General features: G+C 32.1%; 2 protein-coding genes across 3 annotated transcripts in view; both read left to right on the forward strand.

Annotated features, from left to right (window-relative positions):
* The first annotated feature begins 933 nt into the window (after positions 1-933).
* Positions 934-9,606, forward strand: LOC119830222 (protein ROP). 2 transcript variants are annotated; one of them, XM_038353155.1, is made up of 15 exons: positions 934-1,075; positions 2,017-2,163; positions 2,402-2,557; positions 2,733-2,836; positions 3,308-3,456; positions 3,622-3,682; positions 3,865-4,019; positions 4,282-4,433; positions 4,566-4,720; positions 5,333-5,413; positions 5,584-5,751; positions 6,011-6,100; positions 6,307-6,404; positions 6,906-6,988; positions 7,788-9,606. In XM_038353155.1, the coding sequence occupies exons 1-15, from the start codon at positions 1,048-1,050 to the stop codon at positions 7,919-7,921; spliced, it is 1,761 nt and encodes a 586-aa protein (XP_038209083.1). In that variant the 5' UTR covers positions 934-1,047; the 3' UTR covers positions 7,922-9,606. The 2 variants fall into 2 exon arrangements, with proteins under 2 accessions (XP_038209083.1, XP_038209084.1); XM_038353156.1 differs by lacking the exon at positions 2,733-2,836 and adding an exon at positions 2,974-3,077.
* A 157-nt stretch (positions 9,607-9,763) lies between these two features.
* Positions 9,764-11,856, forward strand: part of LOC119830518 (argininosuccinate synthase) — a 3,546-nt gene continuing 1,453 nt past the window's right edge. Inside the window, exons 1-6 of the mRNA XM_038353568.1 lie at positions 9,764-9,828; positions 9,922-10,027; positions 10,440-10,600; positions 10,754-10,838; positions 10,943-11,088; positions 11,546-11,667. Of these exons, the coding sequence (XP_038209496.1) occupies positions 9,764-9,828; positions 9,922-10,027; positions 10,440-10,600; positions 10,754-10,838; positions 10,943-11,088; positions 11,546-11,667 (685 nt within the window). The remainder of the gene's footprint in view (positions 9,829-9,921; positions 10,028-10,439; positions 10,601-10,753; positions 10,839-10,942; positions 11,089-11,545; positions 11,668-11,856) is intronic.

An 11,856-nucleotide genomic window follows, 5' to 3' on the forward strand; every position in this document is an offset into this window, starting at 1 on the left:
ATCATCCCGTATTGACCCTCCCTTTTATTACCAGCGTTATCATTGCATGCGCGCGCACATTTAAAATTTCATATAGAATAATCTCAAAAATATAAAATATGTGTAAACATATTTCAATCATTAGTGAAATACATACTTGGATAAATTTTGCATCTATGTATAAAATATACTTCTAATGGCGCTAAGACAAGACAAAGTCTTAAAAAAAATCTATTTTAATATGAGGATAAAAACAATAGAGACTTTTTTAACAAGTACAAAATATACCTATAAGTAATTAAAATAGGTACAAATTTGAGTGAGCAAAATAACTGATTAACATAGGTAAATAAAAGTAATAGGACATATTGTAAGAAGAAAACAGAGAAGTATTATATTATAAAAACAAGCGTTTATTCATAATCAATTTTCAACTCGCTCTCTCTTGTGGTTATAACAAGCTTGACTCACTTGCCTAGGTATAATACAGAATCGGATAAGTTTAAATTGATGAAACTTGGACAAATCACAAATTTTGATCTTTGAATTTTTTATAAGCAGTCTTACCATTTTTTAATACTAAGACTAGAATAACTATTACACTTACTTAATGGTCCTCTAACTCAGTTAGTTTTGTTTCACAATTTTCTTAGTGACCATCATAAAAATATCGTTTTTTATTTCATTCATCATTTATAAAAGGCAAGCATAACTGTGTAGGCATGCATGATCTTGCACACTAAAAATTAAACTTCAAATACACTCGTGGTTTCTAATGAGAAACTTCTACAGTTCTAACAAAATAGAACATTAAATACACCAAAACGTTAAATTACTTAAAATAATCACTATGTTCCAAACAATATTACAACAATACAAGCAAACCTAAAATAGGAGGAAAATAATGTTATAGTATAGCAACATTGTTCTAACTTCAGTCGGGTAGCCGTTCACTGTTCCAGTTCACACTTCAGTGCATTGTCAAATGTCAAATATAGAAAACCTCTGTTGAATGAACGTTCACAAGTTTTGTGCTCGCTGTTATTAAAATAAATTTTACTGTTCAAGATGGCTCTAAAAGCTCTAGTAGGACAAAGTGAGTACAATAACTATTATTATTTATTTTGATATCAGCAAAACCTTAGGTTTACCATCTATCCTTTTGTAGTCGTAATATTAGTCCACCTATCTTTTATCGATGACTAATATTTTTTGTCAACACTATAAAGTGTATAGAGAAGTATTTGAAAAATCAGTCAATAGTTTACGAGCAAGTAAAATAAAGTCCTCTTTCCCCATAGTAGAATATTGCAACCAAAATTCACCCTCAAAAACTATTATTTCTCCATAGACTTATCATAATTCACGGGTAATAGTAAATGGTACTTTGATTCCAAAATAATAATGATGAACTAATTTAGTATCTTTAACAATACCGTAAAATGAAAAATAAAACGTCGCTGAAGTTGACCTAGGTGTCTGTTATTGATTTTCTTGTCACTTCACAGTGGGGTGGGAACGGGGTGAGAAAACGTCATACATTGCGGTCGTAGTACTTACTGCCCACTTATATTTTCTCAATAACTATTTATATAACTCAAATGCTAAATGTCAGCAAATTTACTTTATGATTTTAGGGTATAATGATATTACTATTCATAATTTTCGTTATTAAAACTATACAAATTTAAATAAAAATATCTAACCACATTTTCAATTACAATCCTGGATAAATAGCAAATACTAACTGATATAATTAAGAACAAAAAAAATGAAGTATCTTATCATTGTTTTTGTGAAGCAGAGTTTTCTACATGATAAATAAAATAGATAGAAGTAATTATTTACATTTTACTTTTAGTAATTATTTTTTTTTTTTTTTTGTTTGTAGACAATTTAAGACATAAGAAAGGAAAATACCTTCTTATAATATAGAAAATATCACTAAAATGATCTGTTTTCTTTATAATAAAACATCATATATCCAATTTTTTTATTTAAGTATACCTATACAAAGGAAACAATAATTATTTACAGAAATTATGAATGAAGTGATACGGTACCGGCCCAAAGGTAAAGAAAATCAAAAAGTTGAATGGAGGATCCTAATTGTGGATCAGCTCTCTATGCGGATGGTGTCTGCTTGCTGCAAAATGCATGATATATCTGCTGAGGGGATTACATGTATGTTGTTTCCTTTTTTTATTATTGTCTCAATCTCAATACAGACATGTCTTAATGAGCTGTAGATATTTGTTTTAAAATCCTGCAGACTTTAACAATGAAAACAAAAAAGTCATGGATGTTTATAGTATGCGATATGTTTGATGTATATGTTGTATGTACTATAATTAATTTTTTATTAAAATTTAAGCTTCATTAAGAATAAATGATTTCTACCACACTGCAAACTTTGTTTCAGTGGTAGAAGACATTCATAAGAAGAGGGAGCCTCTCTACACAATGGATGGAATTTACTTAATCACGCCATCTGAAAAGTCGGTGCATGCTCTTATCAATGACTTTTCTATTGGCAATCGTATAATGTATAAGGCTGCACATGTGTTTTTCACTGAAGGTAATATTTTAAAGTTAATGTTCTTTATCTATGATGCTAAAGTATACACATTACACCAATATAAACAGTATCCATTCACATTTCATATCATAATTAATATTTGTTTATTATTTATTTACTTTTACTAGCTTGATATTTAGTTGCATTTTCAATTTTATTTTACTTTTACTTGCAGCTTGTCCTGATGTACTATTTGATGAATTATCCCGTAGTCGTGTAGCTAAATATATCAAAACATTAAAGGAAATCAACATAGCTTACATACCATATGAACAACAGGTTTGTTCTATCAGATTTGCTTGCCCTTTCAGCATTTCACCTAGTAGACTTGAATAACTTATATTGTTACAAATTACTATGTATTCTATAAAACCATTTGAGATTCCATTATTACTTTACACGCTGCTCTAAACTAGTGTGTCCTGAGGAATTGTTCAACGAACTATGCAAGTCTTCTGCTGCAAGAAAGATTAAAACTTTGAAGGAAATCAACATTGCCTTTTTACCATATGAGAGCCAGGTGATATGTTTGTGAAAATAGATGGTTCATTTTATTTTACGTTTAACAGATTGTTTTTGTCTTATATCTCTAAGCTGTCATATTCGCCAAAATAATATATAAAAGTAATGCATCTTGTTATGTTTATAAAATTAAGAATTATTCAAACATGATGATAATTTTTATAATTAAAAAGAAGAAAAGCTATATGTATATGTTATATGTTTATATTACATGTTGTTTGAATAAAGGTGTTCTCCTTGGACTCTCCGGAAACCTTCCAATGCATGTACAATCCGGCTCTCACCCAAACTCGGAATGCTAATATGGAGCGCATTGCAGAACAAATAGCTACTCTTTGCGCAACACTTGGAGAATATCCATCTGTGCGATATCGCAGGTATTATTATCATATAGTTTTAGTAAATTTCATAAATTATATGATTTGATATAATAAGCTTCCCTTTAAATATTTAATATTTAGGCTTTAAAAAAGACCATATGATTAAATATCATATTCAATTGTTTGATGTGATCTTTAATTGGCTTTAACATTCTGTTTCAGTGATTGGGAGCGAAATGTGGAATTAGCTCAGTTAATTCAACAAAAACTTGATGCTTACAAGGTACGCATTTTTTTCATGTTGAAATAAATAAATGTATGTTACTGCAAGGGGTTTTTACGATGACTTATATTATGTATATTACAATTAATCAACCAGACAACTAAAGTACTTACTACAATTGCATTCTTCATTCATCCGTGGTGATGTTATGTAATAACTAACATTTTTATTAAATTTACCAGGCTGATGAACCGACAATGGGTGAAGGTCCGGAGAAAGCACGGTCTCAGCTGTTGGTTTTGGATCGCGGGTTTGATTGCGTGTCGCCACTCTTGCACGAGCTCACCTTGCAGGCTATGGCCTATGACCTGCTGCCCATTGAGAATGATGTCTACAGGTTTGCCAATTTACTTTTAATTAGTATAACTTCAACGTTATATGGGGATAAACAATTGTCAGCATATTAGACTACTTTCATTTTCAAATGTGAATAAAAATTGTTTTAATAAATCCATTTCATTTATACAACATTTGTGAGGTATTATGAATTATTTATTATACTCGGGCTGAAAGACAGAAAGTCTCAAAACTTTTTATCATGCTCAGTAAATCAAATGTAACTTCGAAATAGATATTGATTGATATAAATTTTCTTGCAGATATGAAGCTTCAGCTGGGAGCATGAAAGAAGTCTTGTTGGATGAAAATGACGAACTTTGGGTAGAATTGCGCCATCAACACATTGCTGTTGTGTCCACATCAGTCACCAAGAACTTGAAGAAATTCACAGAGTCTAAGCGCATGGGAGGAGGTATGTTTCTTAGTATACTCTTATTCACGGTGGTATCTCTCAATCATCTCAATAGGCGAAAAATGTCTTAAATATAATATAAATAGATGTATCTTCACTGCAATTTCTTTATTAATAAAAACTCCCATTTAGGTGACAAACAATCTATGAGGGATCTATCGCTCATGATCAAGAAGATGCCCCAATACCAGAAGGAGCTATCAAAGTACGCTACTCATCTGCGTCTTGCTGAAGATTGCATGAAGGCATACCAGGGATATGTCGACAAACTCTGCAAAGTTGAACAGGTGACAATATACATTATTTGTACTTAAAAATATTAAATACAATTAAGGATTCACTATTTTAAACAAATCTTTGTACATACTATAAATCAGAAAGATTGTTTGTCTTTCTTTCACGCCGCAACGTTGCTATTTTATGTGGTGTGGTGTGATTTTTAACTGGAAATAGTTAGGTTGCTACACAGTTAGGTAGGCTACTTTTTATTGCAGTGTAGCATATCGTTTCTATTGTTATTTTCTTGGACAACAGTACAATGGAAGAGTAAAACGAATATAAATTTACAAAATGTTATAGTGGAAATCCTACAATAAGAATATTTTAAGAATTGAAATTTTTTATCACGAAGCGAGATTCGAACTCGCGTCATTCGCCGAACCGTATCAACGCCTGACCTCTCGGGATTCAATCTTGTGATCAAATTTTTTCCATTCTTAAAAAATTCTCATTTATAACGCAATTGAAGGCAAAATATAAAACTAAAAATTTTATCCTACATTATATTGAAGTTATTTGTATCGATTGCTATTTATTTATTTATTTATTTATTAAAGGTATATGTTATGTTGGGGTATTACATTAGTACTTCATACAATATAATAAAAATTTATGTTTAGGATCTCGCTATGGGTACTGATGCAGAGGGTGAGAAAATTAAAGATCACATGAGGAGCATTGTTCCAGTTCTCTTGGACCAGGTATATACAGTCAAGTTTATTTATTATAATTATCTATAAGTACAACATAATTTTATCACATTCAATTTCTAAAAATATCTATTGCATTACTAAATATTTAAAAAAATAGTATATAATATAATAGTAGTAGATAGTAAAGAGAAATACTCAAAAACACAATTATTTTACAGACAATCAAGAACTACGACAAGATGCGTATAATAGCGCTGTACATCATGTCGAAGAACGGCATCTCTGAAGAGAATCTCAACAAGCTGGTGACGCACGCGCAGCTCGAGACCTCCGACAAACAAGCGCTGCTGAACCTCGCCAACCTCGGCTTGAACGTTGTTGTTGATGTAAGTATAGGTCATGACATATATTTACATGAATTCATTTATTTATTATGTGGTTGGTATATGTCATATTATACAAATATTTGAATAGACATGAAATAAAGACACAATGTTAGACATGAAGTACAATATTTTCCAAAGTTGGAAATTAAACAAGTTCTCTTACTTACCACCTTTTTGCAGAGTTACTTATACACTTAATTGGTTATGTAGTTTGTTTAATTGTGTAAAGAAAATTTAATGTATTTTGTTTTTGTTATAGGGCAACAGGAAGAAGCAATATCAAGTGCCACGAAAGGAGAGAATCACCGAACAAACTTATCAGATGTCCCGATGGACACCTGTTATCAAGGTAATATTATGTTTTTAAAGTTTTATTGTCTCTAACTTGTAAATAAATTAAAACTTGCCTCTTGTGAAGTTAGTGTGCTTTATTATGAAATCTTATAGTTTAATATAAAGTCCCATCAAGAGGTTATGACTTAGTTATCATATTGCAATCATCACATCGTAGTGAATTCAGTTAAGATATATCATTAAATCTGTCGAATATTATAGGACATAATGGAAGACGCTATTGATGATAAGCTGGATCAACGTCATTTCCCGTTCCTGGCCGGTCGCGCCCAGACTTCTGGATACCAAGCTCCGACAAGGTAAGTGATCTTAAATCTTGTGTAAAAAGTTTGATTCTTATTTTTTATATTAAATTTTATTAAATATAATATGTATTAAATTTAATAAAAAAGCAGTGGTGGCTCAGTGGTGAGAATCTCGGACTTCAAAATCGATAAGTCGAGGTTCGAGACCGGGGCGAGCGTGCAGGAAATAAATTGATTTTTCAATTTATCTGCACTTGTGTATTACATCACCACTGCTTAAAACGGTGAAGGAAAACATCGTGAGGAAACCGGCATGTACAAGAATCAAAAGTTCGACGACATGTGACATCTGCCAACCCGCACTTGGCCAGCGTGGTGGATTATGGCCTAAACCCTCATAGGAGGCCTGTGTCCCAGCAGTGGAAACATATATGGGCTGATGATGATGATGATTTATTAAATATATACCAAATAATACATCCGAGATACAATTTTTTTTGCAATACTTTTTTCATTTGGCATATTTCGACTTATTTATGTTTTCTTTGCACTTAGCGTACGTTACGGCCACTGGCACAAGGATAAAGCTCAACAGACCATCAAGAATGTACCTCGACTGATCGTGTTTGTAGTTGGAGGTAAGTTATTCATTCAATTTACATAAGGGGAAGGTCTTTGATATGATATATCATTTGAAGGATTTCACATTTACATTGACTCGTAGAGATAGCTTCTATTTCGACTCTGTGTATGTCATGTGTATTTCTGTTCCCTTCTTAAGATCCGTGCATTAAAATTCATCAAAATACGATAGTCAACGTGGAATGAAGTGACATATCGATATAATTTTTCCCATTCGTTTTTGAATGTGCTGTTTTTTGTTAATAATTTCCTTACAATTTCCTTACTGAAAGGTGGTTAAGTTATTCGGTTATTTTATGCATCATCTAGTCTTAGTTACGATGATATTTAAGGACAATGGTGGCTGACTGAGGTTGCAGACCTCACGAGCGTGGAAAAAAATAAAATAAATTTCTGTTATCCAAATCACTATAGAGAAATCGCGAGAAGACTGGCATATCCAAAGATTAAAAATTGGACGACATGTTACATCTGCCAACGCAAATATTATAACCTGAACCTTTATATAGAGACCTGAGACCCTGGGGCATATAGGTCTTAATGTTTGGTCTGATGAAGATGAAAGAGAAGTCCTGTGTCCCCTAGTGGTCTATGGGGCAGATGATAAATCTGTTTCACTGAACATCTGTTTCACTGATCGATTTTTTTTATGGACAAGTAGGTGATCAACCTTCTGTGTCCTGCCAAACCGAGACATTTCATTTTTTAAATCAAACCCTGGACCCCTCGGTGAGGCTGACACGTTAACCACTGTGCCAAGGAGGCCGACGTTAATGAGGATTACGGTATTTCCAGGTGTGTGCTTCTCGGAGGTTCGTTGCGCGTACGAAGTGACCGCGGCGCTGAAGAACTGGGAGGTCATCATCGGCTCCTCTCACATTCTCACTCCCGACAACTTCCTCTCTGACCTCAGCTCTCTCACGGCTTAAACATTGACATCCACATACATCTGGTTTTATCCTTTGAACCTCCCGATTTATTTACCATAAGATTGGGTTTCGTTCACTTTACGCGTTTTGAGGGTATGTCGGAAAGTACAATCGTCTCTAAATTGCCTATTATAGATTTTTGTGATTTTATTTACACGAAATTGAGTATTATAATTATATATCGGGACGGATGCTGCGACGTGACATCTATGTTTTCGTTATTATTATATAGGTTTATTAAAAGACTATGTATGAAATGTTTATTTTAATGATACTATAATTTTACGTTTCATGTTAAAAGTTTGAAAAAGTGTTGCTGTTATGTGTACATACATTTAAATTTAATGAAACATCGTGTGTTACTTTATGGTATTTTTATCTAGTAGCTCATTTTAGCTACAATCATTAAAGAGTAGCTAAGCTATTTCAAAATTATCTGAAATTATATTTGAATAAAAATTCATGTTATGCATATTTATTATAAGAATTATGTGATTAGTATTTTCTTCAATCGCGATTAATTCAGTTATTTCAAAATAAGTAAGGCACTTCATTTTTAACCGTAATGTCCCCAAATTATAAACTTTTCTTCCTTAAACTAGCATATGTCGTTATTAGAATAGTTCAGATAGCGTCTAGAACAAATTAATGTATGTACTAGTACTTACTGAAATAATTCGTATAAAACTCGCTTCTATGTTTGTAAGAGAAATAAATAGCCGATTTACCTGCTATATCGAAAAAAGTATTATGTTTCGTTAGTCTAAAGGACAGATGTGTGAACATTTCACATTGATTCATTATATTTTCTTCCGTTCCAAAAACGGTGATCCTCAATTTTTTTTTTTTTTTAGTTTGTAGCTCAATAAATTTTATATGATTCTTTTTGTTTTTGATAGATAATTATTATTATATATAATATATTCGGTTCCATTTAAGAACTTGGTGTGGTCCCCCCTAGGGACGTCGGTGCACCTTTTTTTGAAGGAAAGCTATCATTTGAAGTTATTATATACAATAATATATGTTTCAACTACATATAATGTATTTATTATGAACTTGAGCTAATCAATATCATTTGTTTACATTCCGCAGTAGCATAAACTATATTATTAAAATAAATTAATCACATGACTTTAATCAACGTTATATCTCTAATAAATAAGTCAGTTTCGCTCGGTAGTGTTAGTTTATTTAATACTAACAATAATAATAGGGTTATTCTCTGACCTATATTTAGCACATAGAATGTGTTTTTATGGTTTTATTTATAACACGATGTATTTAGTGTAGTCGTGATTTTACTTAAAATTAATACTAATTGTAGACTTTTGAGTAAACAATCAACATGTTTATTAAATCAGGATCAAGATAAAAATCACAAAGCAAATTTTTTCACACAAACGACTATTCTAGATACGTTATTACTATGCTAGATATAAAGCTATGTTATAGAAAATAGCTAAAATCGGTATAAGCGAGGCGAAAAGCGATGAGTCAACTTACAAATATCTCTGTCATTTGGTCTAACTTTTATTTAAAAATGTATTATGTGAACACGGGTTGTCATGGTTCTTCGCTTCGTATTAGTTATTAAGTATTTGTGCAATTATGTAGAAATATGCATATTAATTGTGTTGTCAGTATTCATCTGTTAACGGTTTTATTAAATTATTCTTAACCATTATCTTCGTTTTATTTATATACAATTGATAAGGCTTTAAATTGAACAATTCTCCGCGACTTCAGTGAAGATGTCGGCGACCTAAGGTTATCGATTTGTTTAATAATATTGTTTAATAGTACAAACTAGATAGTTTGGTTAAAGGGAGAGGACGTATCATGGGAAAAGAACTAATTATTTTAGCATATTCGGGTGGCTTGGATACCAGCTGCATTTTAAAATGGTAAAAATAAATTAGTTTTAATGAAGCTTATAAAAAGTATATAGTATTGAAATGTACTTGGTTCTGTAAAGATTTTATGTAAAATTTGTACAGGTTAATTCAAAAAAACTACGACGTCGTATGCTATATGGCTGACATTGGCCAAGATGAAGATTTTTCTCAAGCTACAAAGAAAGCAATGTCCATTGGTGCTAAAGATGTAAGATTTTTATTAATTAATTTATAACGGCTTATTGTAGAAAAAAGTATTTGCTATGTAGACACCAACAAATTTGTATTTTTATATCCTTTAATATATATTTATACTGGCTGTGTCACACGGATTCTCCTGTGAGCAAAAGTTAAAATTTCTTTAGCTTTATGTGTTAAGTGCTATGATGAGATGTACAATTATACATTTTTACAATATCACGGAAAAGTATCCTCCAAATCATTGTTTTTGTGTGAAAGAGAAATAAATATACAGCCATCGCCAAAAATTTTGGCATTTAGTAATTTTTTTTTAATGTTGATTTTTTAAACATTATAATTTAAGGCTGCTACTTATTACATTACATAAATAAAAATACGCACAAATCGTTTCAATATGAATTAACATTTTTCACGTACAGGTGATCGTAGAGGATTTACGCAAACAGTTTGTCAGCGATTACATGCTTCCAGCTATTCAAATGGGATTAGTTTATGAAAGTCGCTACTATTTGGGAACATCTCTAGCCCGTCCCTGCATTTCAGTCGGTATTGTCAATACAGCAAAAAAATTAGGAGCCAAGTAAGCTTGTAATTAAAAATTAAGCAAGTGTCAAAACATTCAAATTTGTAAATTATTTAATTTTGATCCGCATTTATAGAGCTCAAATAAGTGCTTTCTGAAATTAACATAAGTTTTATTATTTGTCTCTTATTTATGTAAATTAATTTGAAGGTATATTTCCCATGGTGCGACTGGAAAGGGAAACGACCAAGTCAGATTCGAGTTAAGTGTTTATTCTCTCTGGCCTGAGGGTAAAGTAAGTTATCAAATATTGTTGTTGCAATTGCTCTTTGCTTATTTGTACGGAACCCTTAGTGTCGCGAGTGCGTCTGACGATTGACCGATTTTATTTTATGTTAGGTAATTGCTCCATGGCGTCTTCCCGAATTCTTCAATAGATTCCAAGGCCGTAAAGATCTACTTGAATTCGCAAAACAAGAGAATATACCTGTATCTGCGACGCCCAAAGCCCCGTGGTCCACAGACGAGAACATTATGCATATTAGGTAATAAATAATTTTATTACTTACTAGCCTTTTCATCGTGAAGTAAAGAATAAGATATACGGTCTTTGACTTTTCCTCATATCATTTCTGTTCCCAAAGGGACTTTTAGTACAAAAACTATAATTTGTCCTTTTTTGGGTCTCAAACTATCTCTGTACCAAATTTCATCAGAATCGGTGCCCTGGAAAAGAGAGAGAGACAGGTTACTTTCGCGTTTATAATATTAGATTTTTATTTTTCATATGGCTGTATTTATCTACATGGTGTAATATCAATAAACCAAACCACATCGTTAAGTTCGTTTCGAAGATAAAATTATACTATATAAGTCACAGAATAAATAAATAATTTATAACCCCGTCGCCCATAGCGTTTACATCGCAAGTGGACCGTGGAACGACGTAGAAAATTCGAATCCTGCCTGATAATAGATTTTCTTTGTATATATATGTTTTAGTTATGAATCGGGAGTCTTGGAAGATCCAGCCACAATACCCCCAAATGGGATTTATAAGATGACACGTGATCTTCAACAAGCTGAGGACTACCCCAGCGTCATCGACATCACTTTTGAAAAAGGTAAATAAGTAAATAAATATATATATATATATATATATATATTTGTGCAGATGTAGCTTAGAAACGGGGGAAGGACATAGGATATAAAAACATTTTGATCCCGGAAATCCCACGGGATCGGGAAGATGCGAGGAAAACCTCGGGTCTATCTTTCCTGCGACTACGCGGGCAAAGCCGCGGGCGGAAAGC

Source organism: Zerene cesonia, chromosome 11 (assembly GCF_012273895.1).
Source record: "Zerene cesonia ecotype Mississippi chromosome 11, Zerene_cesonia_1.1, whole genome shotgun sequence".
Taxonomy (NCBI): Eukaryota; Metazoa; Arthropoda; class Insecta; order Lepidoptera; family Pieridae; genus Zerene; species Zerene cesonia.